At 50.7% G+C, this 22690-nt stretch overlaps 1 protein-coding gene across 2 annotated transcripts in view; it reads right to left on the bottom strand.

Annotated features, from left to right (window-relative positions):
• Window positions 1-4341: 4341 nt before the first annotated feature.
• The window catches only part of VDR (vitamin D receptor), a 60957-nt gene continuing 42608 nt past the window's right edge, over window positions 4342-22690 (bottom strand). For both annotated transcript variants that reach the window (XM_064369868.1, XM_064369869.1), the window contains exons 5-10: window positions 19934-20118; window positions 19559-19679; window positions 17901-18072; window positions 9107-9258; window positions 8790-8906; window positions 4342-7423 (exon numbers count right to left, since the gene is read on the bottom strand). In XM_064369868.1, coding sequence (XP_064225938.1) covers window positions 7164-7423; window positions 8790-8906; window positions 9107-9258; window positions 17901-18072; window positions 19559-19679; window positions 19934-20118 — 1007 coding nt within the window. In that variant the 3' untranslated portion in view covers window positions 4342-7163. The remainder of the gene's footprint in view (window positions 7424-8789; window positions 8907-9106; window positions 9259-17900; window positions 18073-19558; window positions 19680-19933; window positions 20119-22690) is intronic.

Genomic DNA, 22690 nt, shown 5'->3' with positions numbered 1-22690 from the left:
CCAGGTGTTACAATGACACCTCTCAGCTCTGGTAGCTATCACGGAGCAGGAGTCCCTAGCACTGGAGGCTGAGATCCGGAAGAGGGGCCCAAAAAAACCCAGCGTGGAGTGAATCTAGAAGGCCCATCAGGGATGGGTGGTCGGAACGTGGAGCAATGTCACATCCTTCAACAAAACTTATTTGGTCATCTCAGCAGCCCAATAGTGATACTGATTATTGATAACTATGTGCCAGGTACTGTTATAAACACTTTACACGGATTCTATCACACAATCGCAAATCTATGAGGTAAGTACTATTATTGTTGCCATTTTGTGGATGAAGAAACTGAGGCTCAAAAACATTATGTAACTTGCCCAAGGTCATACAAGTAGCAAATGGCAGAGCCAGGCGGCCGTTTACTTGTTAACTGTGACTTGTGACTTTTTAACACTTTGCAGCTTCCACCCGGGGCGCCTTGTACTCATCTGTCTGTAGGGCTGTCTTTCCCCACTGCACTGTGTCTTTCTTCGGGGTAGGGACTGTCTTGTTCATCTCCCCTAAGAAAGTTAGAAACATTGGAAGGACTACACAGCTTGGCTGGACCTCACAAGGAACCTGCAGCCTTGCTCACTCTCAGCACGGACTGTGCTCAGAGGCCCCAGGCACAAGATCTCGACCCTGGGAGGCCCTTGGCTGAGGTGTGAAAGTGTCAGATACTCCCTGTTGCCTGAGAGGTGGCCTGAGAAGCCAGAGAGCTGGTGCCTAACCTCATGTCACTCGCATGAGGAGAGGTAAGCACCACCAGGTGCCCTCAGTAGCAGAGACTCAGAGTCTTGCTGAATCTCAGTCACATCATGGAGTTAGAGAAAGGGTGCAAGGAGGGTGTCGGGTATTTGGGGGCTGGGGGACGGGGAGACCAGGCAAGTAGCTCAAAACTATCCCCATAGGGCAGTAGCACCACCTAGTGGTGAAGCTCAAGATGACTTAGGAAAAATACCTGGCTGATCCATAGCAGAGGCGAGGCTGGGAATACCCTCGTGGGAGAGAACGTCAGCCACAGGGACGGGCCCGGAACTCTTCCAGCGTCTCCCCAAGCCAGAGCAGCTCACTCCAGAAGCTCTCACCAGGTTGTACAAAATGTGAAGAAAATACCCCCTATGGACATGTCCTGTGGGCCCCAGGCTGAAAGGAGCCGCCTAGCTGAGGTCATGTCAATGAGCTCATATGCTCTTCAGGGAGCAGCCTGTATCCAATGACTGCCTGATGCAGAAATATACAAGTGTCTCCCTCGCTTCGTCTTGGGGTAAACCAAAGGGACATCTCAGTTTCAGAGATCCCCACACGGGTTGATGAAGACTTTCATTGAGACTGTCTTGCAGCCAACTTCTCCCACTGCTAATTCTACTTCTTTTCCATCCACCAGGGCTGAGAATCCTGAGACTGCTCCCCAACAAACGCCCTGCACGTCAACCTGCATTTCAGAGTCTACGTCCCTGGAACCCAACTTACAACACCATCCTGTATATCATCTATGACATGTGTGCGTACAGATTCGGAGCAGCTGTCTGGAGCAGCGAGCTCTCAGATTCCCCCTGCCAGTCACAGCCTGCACACCCTGCTGTGCTTCTGGGTCTCGAGGAGCACAGACTCGCTGTCAGCCTCACGGGCTCCCCGCGCACAATGAGGACTACTTGTCTATAGGATGTCAGTGGCATGAGCCATCTCCTTGGCCACGCCGGAGGTGTCAGATAACATCCATCCTTCTTGCCGTCTGCAGGGGCCATGGGGCAGGCAGACCAACCGACCCACACTGCACAGGCAGCCTGCGAGGAGTCTGGTAGAAGCTGGGGAAACTGAAGGGCTCTGGCCACTCCCAGCAGGCCCTGTTTGCTTGCTTCAGGGCTGAAGGAATCAATACTTCCTAGCACACCAATGACCTATTTATACTATATGATGCTTTGAGCCTGTCAGTCCCATGGCCTGTGCAGTGTTTTTGCTGCTTTATGTCTCTTTTTTTTTTTTTTTTTTTTTTTTTTGAGACGGAGTTTCGCTCTTGTTACCCAGGCTGGAGTGCAATGGTGAGATCTCGGCTCACCGCAACCTCCGCCTCCTGGGTTCAGGCAATTCTCCTGCCTCAGCCTCCTGAGTAGCTGGGATTACAGGCACACGCCACCATGCCCAGCTAATTTTTTGTATTTTTAGTAGAGACGGGGTTTCACCATGTTGACCAGGATGGTCTCGATCTCTTGACCTCGTGATCCACCCACCTTGGCCTCCCGAAGTGCTGGGATTACAGGCGTGAGCCACCGTATATCTCTTTTAAGGAGCAGACTCATTCACACTACTACAGGTGCAGCACAACCCCTTGTAAGGGGAAGATGTTCAGGTTAGTGGCCATCCTGCCCAAAAGATCAACAGAAGCATAATGGGCCAGCATCCTCATGGAGTCATTCACAGTTAGTACCAGATAAGAATGCATTGTGTAGACCAGTGCTGCCCCATAGACTATTCTGTGATGATGAAAATGTCACGCCTTTAATCCCAGCACTTTGGAAGGCTGAGGCAGGCAGATCACTTAAAGTCGGGAGTTTGAGACCAGCATGGACAATATGTGAAACCCTGTCTCTACTAAAAATACAAAAATTAGCCATGCGTGGTGGTGGGTGCCTGTAGTCCCATATACTCCAGAGGCTGAGGCAGGAGAATGGTTTGAACCTGGGAGGCAGAGGTTGCAGTGAGCTGAGATCATGCCACTGCATTCCAGCCTGGGTGACAGAGCAAGACTCCGTCTCAAAATAAAAAAAGAAAGAAAATGTTCTGTATCTGCACTGTCCGTTATGGTAGCCCTGAGGTTATCAAACACTGGAACTGCAGCTTGTACAGTTGAGAAGCTACATGTTTACCTTTATTTCATTTCAATAGTCACACATAGCTAGTGGCTACTTTATTGAGCAGTGCAGGTGTAGAACCAAAGCTTGGAATGTGAAAGCTTAAAATCACTTGATCCTAATTATGCCATATTCCTGGGGTATATTCCCCTTGGTTTACCTGGAAAAGTTTAATATAACACAGCCTTGGAAATTCCGTGTTCTGCTTGGTCAGCTATAAAAACACTACATAAGCTCCTCCTAACAGTGTATCAGAACTCCATTCTGCACATTTCTCCCGCCAGAGACATGCCCATTTCTGCAGCTGTTGATTTCCTTTCTCTAAGTCCCTTCATGTTTCACAAAATATCCCTCAAGTTCTAATGCCAGCTCCCCTGACTCCATCTCATTTCACTGCAACACATTTTAGCCTTTGGTCTGAAATATTTTCAGATGTTTCTGAAAAATTTGAGTGAATCACACCCCAGGTCGACTTATCCTAAATCAATACATCAGTTGGCATGGTTTCCTTATTTTCAGATCCCAGTGCTGTGTGTCCTTGGTTGGTTATTCTTGCTTACTGTGCCTAGCAACGCTACCCTTCGTCATAAACCCCACTTCTCTGGGAAGCAGAGCAGAGTGCATTGGCTCCTTAGGAGTCTTCTTTCTTTCTCTTTCTTCTTTCTTTCCTTCTTTTTTTTTTCTTTCTTTCTTTTTCGTTCTCATTTCTTTCTTTCTTTCTTTTTGATGGAATCTCACACTGTCGCTCAGGCTGTGTGGAGTGCAGTGGCATGATCTCAGCTCACTGCAACCTCCGTCTCCCGGGTTCAAGCAATTCTCCTGCCTCAGCCTCCCAAGTAGCTGAGACTACAGGCTCATGCCACCAAGCCTAGCTAATTTTTGTATTTTTTTTTTGTAAAGATGGGGTTTCACAACATTGACCAGGATGGTCTCAATCTCTTGACCTTGTGATCTGCCTACCTCGGCCTCCCAAAGTGCTGGGATTACAGGTGTGAGCCACCGCACCCGGCCAGCAGGAGTCCTGTTTCTGCACAGCAGTCATTTGTAATCCTCCAGGTCACTGGCACAGCCACCATCTCTAATAGCAGACACATTTTTGCCAATAGCTGCTTGGTTTTGATTTTTGAGGTTCTCACGTAGCTGTCACATATTGACTGCACACTTCCTGGAAGTAGAGCACAGTTTGATCCAGCACCTCTAATTTTCCTGGCTCAGGGACTGCTTTAGGATGGGAACCTCTTTTATCTCCTCTCTAGGAGAGAGCTAGCAAGCCCATCAGTCACCTGTCAGGTCCCCCAACTCAGTAGGAAGCAGGACAATGTAGGAGTTAATTTGTGGTTTCTGAAGCTAGCTGCCGAAGGTTCAAGTCCCATCTCTTGCCAGTGTGGCTTTGGGCAAGTTAATCCCCTCTGTCAAACGGGGGGTAATAATGGTTCATCTCCCATAGGATTCTTAAAAGGATAAGGCAGATTGGTTTGCATAAAGCATTTATTTACAGCAGTACTTGCAACAAAGTAAGTGCTATATGAGTCATTTTTATTACCATAAGCAAAGCTTTCTACATTAGTTGACCTGACAAAGTTCTGGCAAACTTTTGTTCTCTTTGGAAATTATTCAGCAGGCACTCTTTCCATCCTCCTTTCGCTGCTGTATCTCTAGCTGTCACCAAATCTGCCGCACGTTCCTGCCTTCTCTGTCGGCCTCACTTGGACTCGCCTGTACACTTCCAGTTAGCCAGCGGAGGATTTTCCCGTCTGTGGGAATCTCGTAGGAAATCTTGCATGTTGGTGCACACTCTCCTTCAGTTATCATGATATACCTTAAAAGTTTCACATTTATAAATATCTATTTTCACACTCTCATTCTAAAATAGAATCGATGGTGACTTTCCTCCCAGCCCCATAAAAACTCGTTTTTCCCTCTTTTCTTTTCCTCCCAGCTCCTAGACTTCCTTTGGGGAGTGGCCTAGGTTGTGGGCCCCAGGGCTGGGTAACTGATATTCCCGGGAGTCCCCTGGAGAAGGCAGGGCCAGAGGGAGAGCCGGGAAAGTGGCAAATTCCAAAGACAAATGCACGTTGTAGATAAGGCAACAGCACGACATGAGGCTGAGGCGGAGGGCCAGGGCCACGCTGTGGTGGGGAGGGGTCTGATTCACACTGAGACGGAGATGAGTCTCCTTCCTCCTCCTTCCGATGGGTTGGTGGAGTTACAAGTCAGGGAAGGAAGGAAGGGGTCCCAGACCCAGACTTGCTGTGTCTGAAATCCAGGGCTTCCCCCAGGGACTGGGTCAGTCACTTGGGGAATGGGAACGGGGGTCTGGGCTCAGACGTGGTGTAGTGAAAAGGACACCAGAGCATGAGTCCAGCCTGGTTCTGTCTTGGTCCACCTCTAACTGGTTATGTACGCGCAGGTGAGTCACGCCCTCCTCTGTCAGTTTTTCTTAACGAGGAGACTGAGTGGTTTAGCAACTTTCAAGTGTTTTCTCCCACTGAAGAGCAAGCTGGCCTAATGTGTTCTACAGCTAAAATCGAACAAGGGTCTCTCTTTTGTAAAATACCAACAGCAACAATATTAATTAGTGTACAGAAGTTTCACAATGTAAGTTCTCCCCCCATGAATATTTCCAAATCAGTGCTACCTGCTCCCCTGTGTATTAGAATATAGTACAAATGGAGTCTGATTCTGAAAGCAACTCATATCTAATAAATTTAAGATTAGGCGATATACATGCTCTTCTGCAATAAGGAATGTGGCTTTCAGATGTTTTTCCACCTGAAGAATTCTGAGAGACACGGGGCCAGGTGGACTGCGAGGCTCTTGCAGTGTAAAGCCTGATATTCCTCCCTGGGTTTTCAGGGAACAATGGATGCAGGTGGAAGGACACGGCTTCCAGGAATTGGGCGGTCATGTTCCCGCTGACTTTTACATTCTTGGTGACACAGCAAACACAGCCATGTTCCCCAAACTCAAGCACTGATCTGAAGAAGCCTCTGTGATCCACCTGAAAGCACGCCCTTCTCACTGGTCCCGAAGCTCACTCTCCCAAGGGCCCCACCCCCCCGGGCTGGGCTGGCTGCAGAGGAGAGCACGCACTGGAAGTTGAATCACTGCACCCCCGCCTCACAGCCCTCTTTTGACTTTTGGGTGGTGGAGCGAGAATACGAAGGGACCCTGCCCTACATCACGGAACCCCCAAACACTTTCTCTGACTAGCCACCAGAGGCTGCCCCGCTCTCCCTTCCCATAGCCTGGCGTGTGGGAGCACTAGCTCCTGGTCCTGTGGGCTGACAGCGGCCTTGGAACCACATCCAGGCAGCATGGAGAGCATGGTTCCCCCACTGGGGTCTGACAGCTCTTCTCCTCCTTCCCACTCTGCCAGGTGGAGAAGATGGGGCTCACTGCTTCTCCAGACTGGGAGTGGGGAGGGGGTGGGGAGAACAGCCAAGGAGGAGGGGAGGGCTGGCTCTCCTGGTAGGAGGTAAAGCACTGGCAGCGGGAGGATGAGGATGGCAGGTGCTTTTCTGCAAGTCGAGGACAATTCAGTTCTGCTACATGGATCTGTGGAAGGAGAACTTCCACCTCAACCAACCCCTTAGATCCAGGCCAAGGAACTGTGGCTTAGTGACAGGGACAGTGGTGGCCACCATCACTATTCTTCTGTGACGCTGCTTTGTCTGTTTTTCCTCCTTGGGTCTCTCAGCAGGTGGGTTGGCCTGGGGCTCCAGTAATGGGAAGAAAGCCCACCTCACCACAGCTACTGCCCGTGAGAGTATAACCAGGGCAATGGGACGACAGTGGGCATTGAAGGTTAGTGTGGGTGGGAGCTTTGGGTCGATTATTTATCATGAGTGGGCAGGCGAGGGAGATCCCACTAGGCTCTGGATGCGGCGGCCTGGAGTGGGGGAAGGTGCAGGTGTCTCTGTCCCTGAGGAATGGATGCATTTCTCCTGCCTGTTCCCTCGACACCAGTCAGCAGCCACTTATGCAGGGGTGAGGGCGTCTCTGGGCAAGGCCCTGCCTCCAGCCTCTGCCCTCTGCCCACACTTGAGTTTCTTTGTTAAATAAACAACAACTGCTCATGGCTGAGGTCTCAAGGGACCAGGGAAAGGCCTGCAGGAAAGGGGTTGGGTTGGACAGGAGAGAGAATGGGCCAGGTGGACAGGGGCGGTGCCCGAGGTGGGGCTGAACTCCAGGCGGGGGTGAGGAGGGCTGCTGAGTAGTTGCCAGTCCCAGGCCCAGCACGTGGCCCTGGAGGAGCGGCACCACCCAGGCACCACCGCGGGCTGCCCTAGTCAGGAGATCTCATTGCCAAACACCTCCAGCACAAGGGGCGTGAGCTTCATGCTGCACTCGGGCTGGAAGGAGAGGCAGCGGTACTGCTTGGAGTGCTCCTCGTTGAGGCTGCGCAGGTCGGCCAGCTTCTGGATCATCTTGGCGTAGAGCAGGTGGCTGCCTGGGGGCGGGTGGCGGCAGCGGATGTAGGTCTGTAGCGTGTTGGACAGGCGGTCCTGGATGGCCTCAATCAGCGCAGCGTCCTGCACCCCGGGACGATCTGTGGGCACGAGGTAGAGGAGAAGGCACAGCAGGTCTGAGCTGGGCTCCTCATTGCTTACTTAGTCCTGCCACCCCCCACCCACACAGACACTCAATGGCAGCTCCCTCTAGGCCACTCCTCTGTGGCTGCTGACCGGTGATACCACCGCCCGGCCCCAAAGCCCTTCAGTGACTTCTCCTTGCATTTAGGATCTAGTCCCAGGTCCTTCCATGGGTCCACCTGGCCCTGGCCCTGCCTGGCCTTGCTCCCTGTCTGTGCTCCGTCCACCCCTCAGCGTCCCGATGTGCCGTACTCTCTGGTCACCAGCCTTCACATCTGTGTTCCCTCTGCTTGGAACTCTGCTCTGCTATCTTTGCCAGACTCCTACTGATCCTTCAGGTAACAGCTTAAAAGGTCTTCCTCCAAAGGGCCATTCCTGGCCACACTACCTCCATGGCCCAGACCACGTCAGCTTCCCTCCTTCTAGTCTACCCTTCTGTAGTATCACTTCCTTTATTTTTAAAACCCATGCCATGTTAGGAATTAGTTGTTAAATAGCATTTGTTTAATGTTTCCTCCTAAGCTTCATGGGAGAGGGGCCTGTGTCCTGTTTGCTGCTGAATCCCAGCACCTAGCACAGAGCCTGGTACCTAATGGCTGCTCAAAAAACTGTTGCTAAGTGGATGAATGAATGAGTGAGTGAAGGCTGGCTGGGCAGGGGTAGTGGAGTCCACCTCCATTCTTGAGCCTCCAGTCCAGGAAAGCATCCCTGGGCAGAGGCCACTAGCTTGTCCCCTGAACACAGCACAGGCTGAGGCAGGGCCGCCCCTCTTTGGACCTCATCACCGACATAACATCCCCAAGGTTACAATAACTTCCTCTTCAGTCTTTTCTCCCTCTTCTCACCTCTAATAAGCAGAAGAGGTCAAGGGTCACAGCACACTGCCTCCAGAATCAATCAGGTAAACTGTCTAGGCAGAACCATCTATCAGACTCCAGGGTTTTGTACCCTGCCCCTGAGAAACCTCAAATAACAGCAATGTTGAGCCAGGTTATCACAAGAGTAGAGCCTGAGTATTGGGAACATGCAGGCCCGTCTGTGGCTTGAGGAACCCTGCCTATCTAGTTCCTCAGAATCTCCCCTATGAATCCCCCCTAGTTCCTCAGAATACTACCTGCAAACTGTGTAAGGCAAAGCCAAGGGCGGCGAGGGGCTCCTCAATGTCCACACACCACAGGGGTGGTGGAAACCAGCAAAGTAGGCCTTTCCCTCTCTGCCTCTCCTTTTGCTACTTCTCCCTTCAGGTTGCCCAGCGGGCCCTCAGCAGTCCCTCACACTCCCCACTCCCCAGGTCCCCGAGCTCCTCCCCGCGGAGCCCCATACCTGGGGAAACGATGCAGATGGCCATGAGCAGGACATGCTCCTCCTCATGCAAGTTCAGCTTCTTCAGCCCTACCTGGAACTTGAGGAGGGGCTCGATCAGCTCCAGGTTGTGGCCTGCTGTGAGACACAATGGCCAGGTACTGTGGGCAAAGCTGAGGAGCCACCCACCCACCTCCAACCCCGATGGGCCCGACCCTCGACCTTTTCTCCCTGTTGGTGCCTAGCTCCCTCCCACGTGTCTGATTGAGCCCAAACCCCAGGACGGGTGGAGCCAGAGTCTGGGAGCTGGAAGAGGCGGAGGTGGAGTCCAGGCATACCTTTGGTCACGTCACTGACGCGGTATTTGTAGTCTGGGTTGCCGCAGGTCCAGGACATGTCGTCTGGGGTGAAGGACTCATTGGAGCGCAACATGATGACCTCAATGGCGCTTGACTTCAGCAGCACGATCTGGTCCTCAGAGGTGAGGTCTCTGCAGGGGAGGGAGGGAAGGAGGTCAGGTTACCAGTCAAGAACGTCAAGCCACACAAATCAGTTTAGTGTTTTGACAGGCATACATCTGCTGGGCAACCAACATGTGCCCTGGGTCTTTCATCAAGGAGATGGCAGCCTGGCTGGAAGGGACAAGAGTGTTCCTTGAGAGAGAACAGTTCAGCACTGTGATCGTGTGCCGGGGCCAGAAGTGCAGTAGCTCGGTCACTAAGACAAGGAAAACCCAGAGACTAAGCAGCCAGAGCTATGAGGCAAAGGAAGACGGAGCCCAGGGACGCTCCCAGAGTTGAGGCATGCACATGGCAGTCTGCAAAAGGCAGGGCCACGATATCTTCAACACCACCATCCAAGTTTTTTTCTTTTTAATGTGTGCCATTGCTTTTGTTTGAGGCAGAGTCTCCCTCTGTCACCCAGGCTGGAGTGCAGTGGCGCGATCTCGGCTCACTACAACCTCTGCCTCCTGGGTTCAAGCGATTCTTCTGCCTCAGCCTCCTGAGTAGCTGGGACTACATGTGCCTGCCACCATGCCCAGCTAATTTTTGTATTTTTAGTGGAGACGGGGTTTCACCGTGTTGGCCAAGCTGGTCTCAAACTCCTGACTTTGTGATCCACCTGCCTCAGCCTCCCAAAGTGCTGGGATTACAGGCGTGAGCCACCGTGTCCGGCAACACCCAAGTTTTCTTTTCCTCTCCTTCCTCCTGTCCTCCAGTCCTTCTCAGTAGTAACTTCAGCCAACTCTGTCTCCGGGATGTCTCTGGAGCCCGTGATCTTACTCCCACTCCCACCAAGAGTGCTCTGGCTCAGAGCTCCAGTGTCTTTTCCAATAGTCTCTTCCAGGAATCCTGGGCTTGTGTCTATCCGGTCTCTCATTCATCTTTCTTATCGCTGCTGCAGGTCAATGCCCTCTTGTGCTCAGAAATCCTCGCTAACTCTCAAACACCCCAGGATCAAGCCCAGACTCCCTAACTTGACTCCAGCCTCTCATTCCAACTGCCTTTCCCATTGTAAACTCCACCAACCTTCCATTCTAGCAACATCATGACACTCCACATTCAGACGCTGTGTGTTCTCATTGTGCTTTTTTTTTTTTTTGGAGACAGGATCTCACTCTGTTGCTGAGGCTAGAGTGCACTGTTATGATCAAAGCATTCTATAGCCTCAAACTCCTGGGCTCAAGTGATTCTCCCACCTCAGTCTTCTAAATAGTTAAGACTACAGGCATGCGACACCATGCTCAGCTAATTTTCTTTTATTATTATTATTTTTGGAGCAGGATCCTGCTCTGTCACACAAGCTGGAGTAAAATGGAATGATTATGGCTCACTGCAGCCTCAAACTCCTGGGCTCAAGCAATCCTCCTGCCTCAGCCTTCTAAGTAGCTGGGACTACAGGTGTGCACCATCACGCCTAGCTAATTTTAAAATTTTTTTTGTAGAGATGGTGTCTCACTATGTGGCCCAGGGTGGTCTCAAACTCCTAACTTCATGTGATCTTCCCATCTTGGCCTCCCAAAGCACTGGGATTCTAGGTGTGAGCCACTGCACCCAGCCATCACCACGTCTTTGAGCAAACTACAGCTCCAGCCAGGAACACCTTTCTAATGCTCCATCTTGTCTTTCGGGTCCTAAATCCACTGTTCTCTGAGTAGCTGGGTCTTACCAAAACCGGGAGTAAGAGCTCAAGACCCACGGTCAGCAAGGTCAAGAATGGTGCTGCTTCCCCAACCAAAAAGAAGTTGGTAGCCAAGGCCCAGGCCCCTAGAGGGGCAGCTGCCCCCGGGGCTGGGCAGGGGCCGAATGCCAAGGGTGCTTCTGCTAAGGCCAGTGGGTCCAAGGTGGTGCCTGCACACCTCTCCAGGAAGACAAAGGCCCCTAAGGGCTCGAGAAAGGATGGGCTGCCCATCAACATCAAGTCCTCATCATCCAAAGTGTCCAGCCAGAGGGCTGAAGCTTAGGGCCGGAGGCAGGGGTGGAGAGACACCTAGCCTCTGTCCTAGTTTTTATTCTTTAACAAACCACTGCTCTATTTATTTCATTGTAAGCTATTTATCAATAAAGACTGTTCCTTTAAAAAAAAAAAAAAAAATGCTCCATCTTGTCTTTCGGGTCCTAAATCCACTGTTCTCCCTTGGAGGCCCCCACCCTCTGACTTCAGCACAGTTAGGGCCATGGCGTTGTGATGCATTCAACATTTCTGGTCCTCTTATTTTGCCCTTCTCCCCTAGCTCTGCTCTTTACATGCTCGATTTCTACTCTCTCTCTCTCTTTTTTTTTTTTTTTTGAGACAGAGTCTTGCTCTGTTGCCCAGGCTGGAGTGTAGTGGTGCGATCTCAGCTCACTGCACCCTCTCCCTCCCAGGTTCAAGCAATTATCCTACCCCAGCCTCCTGAGTAGCTGGGACTACAGGCACATACCACTGCACCCGGCTAATTTTTGTATTTTTAGTAGAGATGGGGTTTCACCATGTTGGCCAGGCTGGTCTCGAACTCCTGATCTCAGGTGATCTGCCCACTTTGGTCTCCCAAAGTGCTGGGATTATGGTGTGAGCCACTGCTCCCGGCCACTTGTATTCTGCTCTTATTTGTAAGTTACCTGGGGGTCAGCACCTCCTCTTAAGTACCTTACCGTTGCCCACACACTGATCATTGAGCCCTGAGCACAACAAGAGGATCAATAGATATCACTGATGAGTTGAGAGGCCAGTGACTGGTTCCACTATTCTGAGTCATGATTGGACTTGTCTGAACAATGGCAAGGAAAAGGCAGGGCCCACAAATAACTTGCTTCTGGCTTTTACTCCCTTTCTCTTCCTGACTGTCTACTTCCTCCTGGATGTCCTGTAGATAGATTGTCATTCCCTCGATGTCTGCACGTTTATATATAAAGACGGGAAGCAGCTATTAACTGATGAGAGTGTTGTATCAATGAGTGATAGATGATGGAGAATGAGAAGGCTTGCATGATCAGGATGGCCAGCAAAGGATCTGTACTGAAAAAATCCCAAAGTGCTAGAGTTGGAGGGCACCTCTTAGAAACTCTTAGAGGTGGCTCCCACATAACGTCTGCAGGACGCTCCTAGGGTCAGGGTCAGGGCCTCTGGACACGGCCATGGGTTTTTTAGGCAGTGCTGAGGTTAATGGCCTCTTTTCCTAGTTGCTACCACCCACATGATGGTACACTCATTTGTCATTTACAGTTTTGTACTCTCAAGAAACACAGAACCAGACGTCTCCACTAGCCATGGGACGTCCTTTGAACCATAGCTAATGGAGTTTTTTAAAAAGGAAAGCCACCATGTCCTCCTGAAGATAATCTAATGACACAGTGTCTAAGCATCTGACCATCCTTGTCACTTTGCTCAATGTGCTCAATCCACATTTAAAAACAAAAGTGAACACCATCCCCATTTTTGTTTTGACTCATGCAAGTAAAACATAGTATTAGCAAATCTTTGGAAAATACATAAAAATGTAAAAGCAAATTAAAATTGCTCATAACCACACTTCACATTTTGCTGTATTTCCTTCCTTTTTTCTTATTTATATATTTCTTTACTTTGAGACATAGTTTCGCTCTTGTTGCCCAGGCTGGAGTGCAGTGGCACACTCTTGGCTCACTGCAACCTCCCCTTCCCAGGTTCAGGTGATTCTCCTGCCTCAGACTCCCGAGTAGCTGGGATTATAGGCACGTGCCACCACGCCCGGCTAATATTTAGTAAAACAGAGTTTTGTCATGTTGGCCAGGCTGGTCTCGAACTCCTGACCTCTCGTGATCTGCCCACTTCGGTCTCCCAAAGTTCTGGTAATACAGGTGTGAGCCACCATGCCTGGGCCTTTCTATCTTTTTTTTCTACACACACACACAAACACACATACACACAGAGTATATATTTAACATACTTGAGTTTATACTAATTCTGTATCCTACTCCCTATATCACTCAAAATTCTTTAGCCCAGTTCTTAGAGGGTTGCACACTGTTACATCATAGCAATATACTCTAAGTTATTAAGCCAGTCTCCCATTTACCTGTTTTTGGACATTTTGGTTGCTTCTAATTTTTGCTATCATAGGTAATTCTGGGAGGAATAGCTTTATACATAGCCTTTTGTTCAATGTCCCACTCAAACAGATAGCCAGCAAGAACACACCTTTTATAGGTGCAGGCCAGAGGGACTTCAGTGGGATCACTGCTTATGTGATTCAGACATACTGCTGCTTGGAGCACAAACCCAAAACGACCCCAAATGATGGCCCACAGTTTGGAAATACAGGGCCTTTCTAAGTACAGCTCATGGCCTGGACCAGGGATGCTGGAGGGTGGGAGTAGAGGTGGAATTACAGGGGGAGCCATAAGAGAGCTTGTTGCGCGATGACAGGCACCAGCACAGCTCCGTTCCTCATCCCTCGCCTGTGTGACCTTTACACCCTCCTCTGTCTTCACGCCTGCAGCCGCTTCCGGGCATCCGAGATGTGCCTGGAATCGTGTTGCTGTTTTATCTTTCCCACCCCACAGGCAGAGCCCGGCCCCTCCCCTCCCGCATTCCCACAGTACCCCCAGCAGGCTTGTAGCAGGGCTCTTATCTCCTTGCAGCAATTGTTTATATGTCTATCTTTTTCATCAGACACCAAACCTCTGGATGCCGGGGACTGTGTTCTCACAACTTTTGTACCTCACAGTTTATGTAAGAAAGTGATTCATTGGATGGATGAAGAAACGAATGTGGAGAAAGGGCACAGCATGAAGGAAGCATGATAACCCCCAGGCCTTTGAAGAGCCCTGGGAATGGAGATGACAATGATGATGAAGGCATTTAGCAGAAGAGGGCAGGGCTGCAGCTGATGTGGTCTGTTCTCCTGTGTACTTGGCAGGGAAGCCTGGGAGTCCTAGGACTCGGATCTGAGGCTGCTCCTGGCTATTTAGGTGCTGCTGCTGACAGCACCTCCTCCATGCATTTCATTTGCAGTGCCGGCAAGGAGGGAGATTTGTGGGGTGAGACGGAGAGGCTAAGGGAGGAGAGGTGGGAGGAGAGAGCAGGCCAAGACCACACCGCAGCACAGTTCACACCCAGAGCAGCCCGTCGAGCCCCGCCCCACGTTGGTCTCACGCCCACACTGGAGACTCACCCTGTGCCCCCACACACCCACACAGTAGTCTCATCCTGCCTTCCCCACACCCTCTGCCCCTGCCTACAGGCAACAAGATCAAAGCCGCCAGGGACACAGCCACTCTTCTTCTATGTCTTGGAAAAACAGAACCCCTAAGTATGGAAAGCAGCAGAACCGGAGAGCTGCTGGGCTGACCCACACTGGGCCCAGTTGGAGCCTGGGTTTGGGCTCTAATCCAGGCTCAGCATCACCTCTGTTCAGTCACAGAGAGTGTCCACACCAGTGTCCCTACATTTCTCTTAGCAAGGCTTTCTCCATTTTCACTGGAATACCTTCTGCTCTGGGACTTCTCAAGTCATGCTGAAGACAGAGAAGCCAACCCTAGCATGTTCGGGATCAGTTGAACCCGTTTTGCATCAATGGCTGGGCAGCTCCCATACCTGCGCATATGTACCTCACTTTAGCCGAGAGTTGCAAGGACAGACTAGGGGACATAGGAAAACGTGATTAAAGGAAGAGGGCAGACTTCAACTTAACCTCGGGAGAGAAACTGAGAGTAGTGCTGTTTGTGTCAGGATGCTTGTGGGAGGGCAAGGGTTAGGGGCCTTGAGGATGGGAGAAGAGTGGAGGCTGGGGTTCCTTAGTGAAGGGGGCAGCACTGGAGTAACCTGGTTTAATGAGTAACTTTCTCTTTAGCACAGCTTTCTCATGTGTGCAATCTCAGCCACCATTGGAATCACTGAACCTTGGTATCTGGGAAGAGCCGTGGGGGTCCTCCGTCCTACTCCCCACTGGAGCAGGGAAAGATGCAGTCTGTGGAGATGAGGACTGCTGCCTGGCATGGGGATGGAAGCTCAGTGCTTCCATGTCTTTTCCCTAGCTGTTTACCCAAAACAAGACTTTGGAATATGTGGAGTTTGCAAACAGTAACGTGGTGAAGTGTGGAGGCGGGAGTTGGAACTTGTGCTCAACGGAATGTGTTGTCAGTTCCAAGGAAAGGCTCTGAGGGTAAACCCCAGGCCCGCAGCCATGCCGGGCTCACATGAGATCTGCCGCTTGCTGCTGCCTGCCTGCCTGCCTATCACTACAACCAAAATGTGCAGTGCAGTAGGAGTGTCTCAGCGCTGTCTGACAGTTTTCTCTTCTTCACCATTTTCACACTAATTCCAGGGGAAGCGCATGGAAAAGTTTCTGGTATTTGGGTTGGTGAGAGGCGTAAAATAACAGAGAGCCAGTTTTCTCAGGGCAGAAACAAACTGGAAAGTTCTGGGTTTAGCTCTGTGAATTTACCATCATCTCACTGGCAAGGCGGTAATTTAGGTAATAACTGATGGCTTTTCTACACAGCTAAGCGGTCCATAAACCAATAAATGACACCTCATATCTGTTTCCATCCAGAGCCAGCAAAGTGAACTCCTTTTCCAGCTCCCCGTATTCCAACACTGAATCCCAGCATCAGTATCTAGGAAGCGGTCTTCCCTTTTTGCTAGAACTACAGGCATTGCCACTACTTGAAATGATAACAACATTGCTTGAGATTGATTTACTCCTCTTTCTCAACCATATTGTTTATGTATTTTATGGCAATATACCAAATGAACTTTTGGGAATAATGAAGATACAAATATACATGAATATAGCCATTTCCCAGCATATCTACTAAATGTGTCAATACTCTATTGTTTTAAGAATATTGGCTGGGCGTGGTGGCTCATGCCTGTAATCCCAGCACTTTGGGAGGCTGAGGCCGGAGGATCACCTGAGGTCAGAAGTTCGACACCAGCCTCACCAACGTGGTGAAACCCCATCTCTACTACTAAAAATACAACACTAGCCAGATGTGGTGGCACATGCCTGTAATCCCAGCTACTTGGGAGGCTGAGGCAGGAGAATTACTTGAACATGGGAGGCAGAGGTTGAAGTGAGCTGAGATCACGTCATTGTACTCCAGCCTGAGCAACAAGAATAAAACTCCATCTCAAAAAAAAAAACCACAAAAAATTAGCCAGGCATGGTGGCACATGCCTGTAGTTCCAGCTACTTGAGAGGCTGAGGCAGGAGAATTGACTGAACCCAGTAGACAGAGGTTGCAGTGAGCCGAGATTGTGCCACTGCACTCCAGCCTGGGCAACAAGAGCAAAACTTGGTCTCAAAAAAAAAGAAAATTAACACTGCATGAGTATTTAAATGTAAGTATTATACACACTATTAGTATTAAAACAATAAAACATAGGAATGAATGAATGAAATTTATATGAGTGAATTGATAAAGGAGGATCCCTTCTCCAGTAGAACTCCTTATACTTATCTATTTTGGCAAAAATATTTCGTATGATTAGGAACTGGTTTTTATTTTTTTCTTTTTTGAGATAGGGTCTTGCTCTAGGAGTGCAGTGGAGTGCAGTGGTGCAATCTTGGCTCACTGCAGCCTTGACCTCCTGGACTCAAGTGATCCCACCTTAGCTTCCCTAGTAGCTAGGACTACAGGCATGTGCCACCACGCCCGGCTAATTTATAAAAATTTTTTGTAGAGAAGAGATCTCACTACGTTGCTCAGGCTGGTCTGGAACTCTTGGGCCGAAGCAATCCTCCTACCTCAGCCTCTCGAAGTGTTGGGATTAAAGGCATGAGCCACTGTGCCCAGCCAGGAAATGGTCTTGAAATATACATTTTGGTGAAGGATGCCAGGGTCGTATATGCCAGGAAACCTCTCTCAAGGATTCCTAGACTGTCTCATAAGTCTACATGGCCAAGCCCTTTTACTCTCTATTACTTCATTCTGGTCTCAGAGTTGGGGTGTGGAGGAATCCTATCGTTGAATTTAAAGAGATAATATGAGGATTGTAATCAAGCCATCTGTAGTGAACACAGCAGTGAACTGGGAGTTCTACGCCTGGCTCTGACATGCTGGCTGCAACACCAGGAAGGGATACTGGCTGGCCATTGGACCTCTCTGGGCTTTCACAGCATCATCCAGAAAGTGCGGGGATGGACTAGCTCTCCAGTGCTGGCCTGCGGAGTAACGCAGGACAGGCTGTACTTCCTAAAGACAGATTCCTGGGCCTACACCAGAGATTCTGATTTAGCAGATCTAGGGTAAGACCTGAAACTCTATCTTTAAAGAAGCAGTGGAGGCTGGGCGCGATGGCTCATGCCTGTAATCCCAGCACTTTGGGAGGCCAAGGTAGGTGGATCATTTGAGGTCAGGAGTTCGAGACTAGCCTGGCCAACCTGGTGAAACCCCGTCTCTACTAAAAATGCAAAAATTAGCCAGGCGTGGTGGCGGGTCCCAGCTACTTGGGAGGCTGAGGCAAGAGAATTGCTTGAACCTGGGATGTGGATGTTGCAGTCAGCCGAGATCACGCCACTGCACTCCAGCCTGGGTGACAGAGTGAGAATCCGTTTAAAAAAATAAAAAATAAAGAAATAAACGGTGGATGGTTGATCTTCAACCCTTCCTCTAGCTCAGTCTAGGACTCTGACTCTGTCCCCCGGACATTGCAGAGGTTTCTTACCTGAATCCTGGGATCATCTTAGCAAAGCCAATGACCTTCTGGATGCTGTAACTGACCAGGTCAGCCAGATGGGGCAGCATGGAGAGCTGGGACAGGTCCACGGTCACAGAACCATCATCTGAATCTTCTTCACTCAGATCCAGGTTGGAGAAGCTGGATGATTCTATCATGTCTGGGGGACATGAGGGAAGAGAAGGAGCTATTTAAGGATACCTGGACCAGGCCCCCTCCTGCCAGCCACTGCAAAGACCTGGTGTGCCCTGGCAGCAAAGCCAGTTGGGAATCCCACAGTGACTCCAGAGGTCACCCTTCAGCTCCAGGCTTCCCTGTGGGATTCTCTCTGTCTCTTTCAGCAGCACGAGGCAGTAAAATCAAAGAGACAGAGACACTCAGAGCAATGAGAACTCCTCAAGCAGACCACGTCCTGTTCCTACGGATCTCAATCAAAAATGAATTTGAGACCCATCAACCTGTGGAAAAAAATGTTCAACCTTGCTAATGATCAAAGAACTGCAATGTAGAACATCTGTACTTTTCACCTGTAAACTAGAAACAAAAATGTTTAAATATTGATGCCAGTATTTATAAAGATGCAGGAAATTCGGCAATACCTATGAGGGCTGGGGTGCTAAAGGAGAAGTACATTACTGCAGGTAATCTAGAAAACTATTTGACATTAGTCAAACAATTATGTGTACTCTTTGACCAGTAATCCCACTTCCTGGAATTCATTGTAAGGGAAAATTTCAGATAGTGTAAATATTTAGCTACAAGTATACTGTTATCTTACTGAAAAGCTGGGAAATAATCCAGATATCCAATGGTAGGGGATTTAGGTACATTACTGTGTTCCAGAGTAGTATGCAGCCTTTAAAAATTATATTCCGAGGCCGGGCATGTTGGCTCACACCTGTAATCGCAGCACTTTGGGAGGCCAAGGTGGGCAGATCACGAGGTCAGGAGATTAAGACCAGCCTGGCCAACAGGTGAAACTCTATCTCTACTAAAAATACAAAAATTAGCTGGATGTGGTGGCATGTGCCTGTAGTCCCAGCTACTCAGGAGGTTGAGGCAGGAGAATTGCTTGAACCCAGGAGGTGGAGGTTGAGGTGAGCCGAGATTGTACCACTGCACTCCAGCCTGGGCAACAAAGCGAGACTCCATCTCAAAAAAAAAAAAAAAATACAAAAAACACGAAAGCATGATGCCTCCCAGACTGTCTGCTGAGGACAGGTCCTCCAGGGCCAGAGTGGTCCCCAGGGCTCAGGTGAAGGGTGGGCTGCATTGGGACCAACATGTTCTCCTTCCCACTCCAAATTTCACCTTCTAAAGGGCCCAGGATCAAAGTATCACTTAAAGGAAGCCTGTGACCTCCAGGGAGGGAGCCACGGACTGAAGCCTGGCTTAGAGGAAAGAGCATTGGCCCAGGATTCTGCACAGCTAGAATCCCAGTTTGGCCTCTTCCCAGTGTGGGCCCTTGGGCAAGTCACCCCTTCTGTAACAGAGGGCCTGTTTTGAGAACACTGAATGGCACACAGTATGTATGTAAGTTTCCATTAGGGAGCCTTCTGCCTCCTTCCATCCAGCAGCCCCAGGGCAGGTGGGGTGGACTCCTCGCCCCTGCCCACTTACTTATGGAGGACTGAAGTCCTGCTTACCTGGAGAGGTGATACAGTGATCTGAGCAGCAGGAGGAGGAGTCCCCGGAGAAGCTAGGAGTCTGTTTCGAATTGAGCCTGGAAGGATAGCTCCCTCCACCATCATTCACACGAATCGGAGGCTGGAAGGGAAAGATGGGGTCCCAGACCCACATTTTGGGGTCACCTTCCTACCTTGGCACTGATCTCTGACAGGAACGACTTTGAGGAAGGTCTCCAGAAGGTGAGGACTCCCAGTGCCTGGGAGCAGAGCAGCCTCCATCCCTACCCCAGTCCTGTTCAGGATGTTCCCTGCCCTCTGTCCGTGCTCCCTGGGCCCCGGCTCCTCTAGCGCTTCTCCTCTGGACTGGCCCATCCTCCCAGCAGGCAGACGTACCCGGAACTGGGAGAAGTCAGAGTAGGTGGGGTCATAGGTCTTATGGTGGGCATCCAGCAGGATGGCAATGATGCGCTGCTGCTCCTCGGACAGCTTGGGCCGCAGACTGTCCTTCAAGGCCTCCTCCTCCTTCCGCTTCAGGATCATCTCCCGCTTCCTCTGCACCTCCTCATCTGTCAGGATAACTGTGGGGCGGGAGGGGAGTCAGGAGGGCCGGCCAGCAGCTCCTCCAGGAAACCTTCCTCCTGCGGTTGTGGGTAAAGGCCCAAGATAGGAGGGGCTTCAACACTCAGGGCTCCCTCGGGGGTCCTCCTGCCACGGGGACTCCCACTCCACTATGTGAAGAAGCATTGGGTTTGCTATAGTGAAAAGGAAGGCACATGTAAGAAGAGAAAGAAGATTTGAGAGATGGGATGGTCTGGGCTTCAGGGAGTCGGGTTCTGAAGAATGAGTTGTGGGACCTTGGGCAGACTTTCTGGGCTTTTGTTCTCTTGTTTGTAAAATGAGAGGTTTGGATCACATACGCTCTTCCAAGGTTCCTTTCTTGTACCTTCCTCCATAAGATGCGTGTGTGTCTCTGTGTGTTCATGTGCAGGTTGGGGAAGTGGTAACACCTGCCTCAAAGGATCGACTGACGCCTGGCCCAGAGCAGATGCTCACTAAATGCTAGTTCTCTTCTCTCCCCGCCCCCATGTTCCACGACCGAGAAGAAGACGTCAGGGTGGAGAGAGGGTGCCAGAATAACTGTGGACTCTCACGGTGTTGGACGCGAGGAGATGTGGAGTTGGCTCTGCTACGTGGCTGTCTCCACATCCAAGTTTCCAGACGTGGGACTCTGGAATATAGAAAGACTAGGCTTCTTCGGTTCTCTGCAAAACCACCCCTCCTCCAGCCCCTACGGCCTTGACATTTCTGTCCTTGGAAATTTGCAAGTCCTCGGAAGGCCTCAAAGGGTGAGGACTTGCAGCTCTAATCTTGGAAGGTCTCGCCAGCCACTAGTCAGGGCGTCGGGCCGTAGAGAGCCCCGACACCACCTGCAGGCTGGTGCAGGGGCCTGCGCCTGCTTCCCTCTGCTGGGGCAGCTGCGGGGGCGGCAGGGGGATGCTGGGAGCAGAGGTGCCTGGCACGGCGGCTGGGCAAACAGACCTCCTGGCCGTGGCTTGCTGAGCGCTGACGGCAGGAGTGGGCACCAGGGCCCTTAGCCTGTAGCTACTTGCTTGGTGCTGGTGCTGCCAGGGCATCTGCCCACAGAACCGGGGAGTTTCACAAGAGCAGGGAAAGGAACCAGAAGCCCAGGGTGGGTGAGTTCCAGGCTTTGAGAAAGGTCCATTGGCCCAGGCCCTCAGGTAGGAGGAGGACGAGAGAAGTTGGTGGGAGTGAGGAAGAGCCTGTGATGGGTGGGAGTGAGCAGCCAGTGCCACGGGCATGGCAGGAAAGGGAGCGCTACTGCAAGAGATGGAGCTCCCTCCATGGGGAGCCTGGGAGGAGACCACGCCCAGGCAACTGACTCACCTTCCCCAACAGCTGCCAACTCTCCTCCCACTGCGGGTGTCTGTGCAGACTCTACCGGGTCAGACAGGGTGGGAGAGGAAGGGGCAGGGAGCATCCAGGGAACGCAATGGGGTGAGCCCTTACCTGGGGAGCCCAAGATTAGGTGTCTGGTCTTTCCTGCTCACCTGGGGACCAGAGTTAGGGAGGCCTGTTTCTGCCAGCCATATTGTGGTGTCTGCAGGCATGTAGCTCAGCCTGACTGGATTTCGCTAACTTTCCTGTGATTCTGTGATGCCGTTCTCCTGCCCAGATACTCTCCCGGCCCCTACTGCTGACCACGTCCACACTAACATTGGCTTCTTCCTAACTTTTAGACTTCATTTCTCAGTGTTTCTGGACATAGCCTCTGCTCTGGGCACGCTGGCATTGCTGCTGGCCTGAGAACACGACCTGGTCACGTCTGCCCCTGCATTTCCACTTGTGCTGGGTGTGTGTCCAGCTGGGTCTCCTCTCCCTAATACCTGTATGAGTTCTATCAGTTCTTCAGGGCCTACATCATAGCTGTCTTTTTCCATGACGCATTTCTCGATTGCCCTGATCTGCACCGAGCCTCGTCTTTTCTGCACCTGCCGAGCCTCATTTCTTATGTCTGCTACATACTTTGTCTTTCCCACACACACTGGCACCCAATTATCTTCTGTTCTGTAAGACTCATGGTTAGCACAGGTTTCAATCCATACCTATGGAGGCAGCCCAAGAAGTTCAAGGTCTCTCTCTAGATTACAAGTTACTTAAGGGCAGGGTCCATGCCTTACAATTCTCTCTCTCTTTTTTTTTTTTTTTTTTTTTTTGAGACAGTCTTGGTCTATTGCCCAGGCTGGAGTGCAGTGGCACCATCTCGGCTCACTGCAACCTCCACCTCCAGGGTTCTAAGCAATTCTCCTGCCTCAGCCTTGGGAGTAGCTGGGATTACAGGCACACGCCATCATGCCCAGCTAATTTTTTTGTATTTTGAGTAGAGATGGGGTTTCACAATGTTGGCCAGGCTGATCTCGAACTCCTGACCTCAGGTGATTCACCCACCTCAGTCTCCCAAAATGCTGGAATTACAGGTGTGAGCCACAGCGCCCAGACTTTGTCTTACAATTCTTATATCTCCCTCCTAAAGGCTAGCCCAGAGGGGCTACCTGGCCATGGTGCCTGCTCAATGGTCTGACACCAAACATCAAATGCATCCACACAGATCGCACCAACTGTGTGCAAATT

This window comes from Aotus nancymaae, unplaced genomic scaffold, assembly GCF_030222135.1.
Source record: "Aotus nancymaae isolate 86718 unplaced genomic scaffold, 86718_ANA_hifiasm-v0.15.2.pri h1tg000092l, whole genome shotgun sequence".
NCBI classification, from domain to species: Eukaryota; Metazoa; Chordata; class Mammalia; order Primates; family Aotidae; genus Aotus; species Aotus nancymaae.
This window is presented reverse-complemented; position numbering and strand designations above follow the sequence as displayed.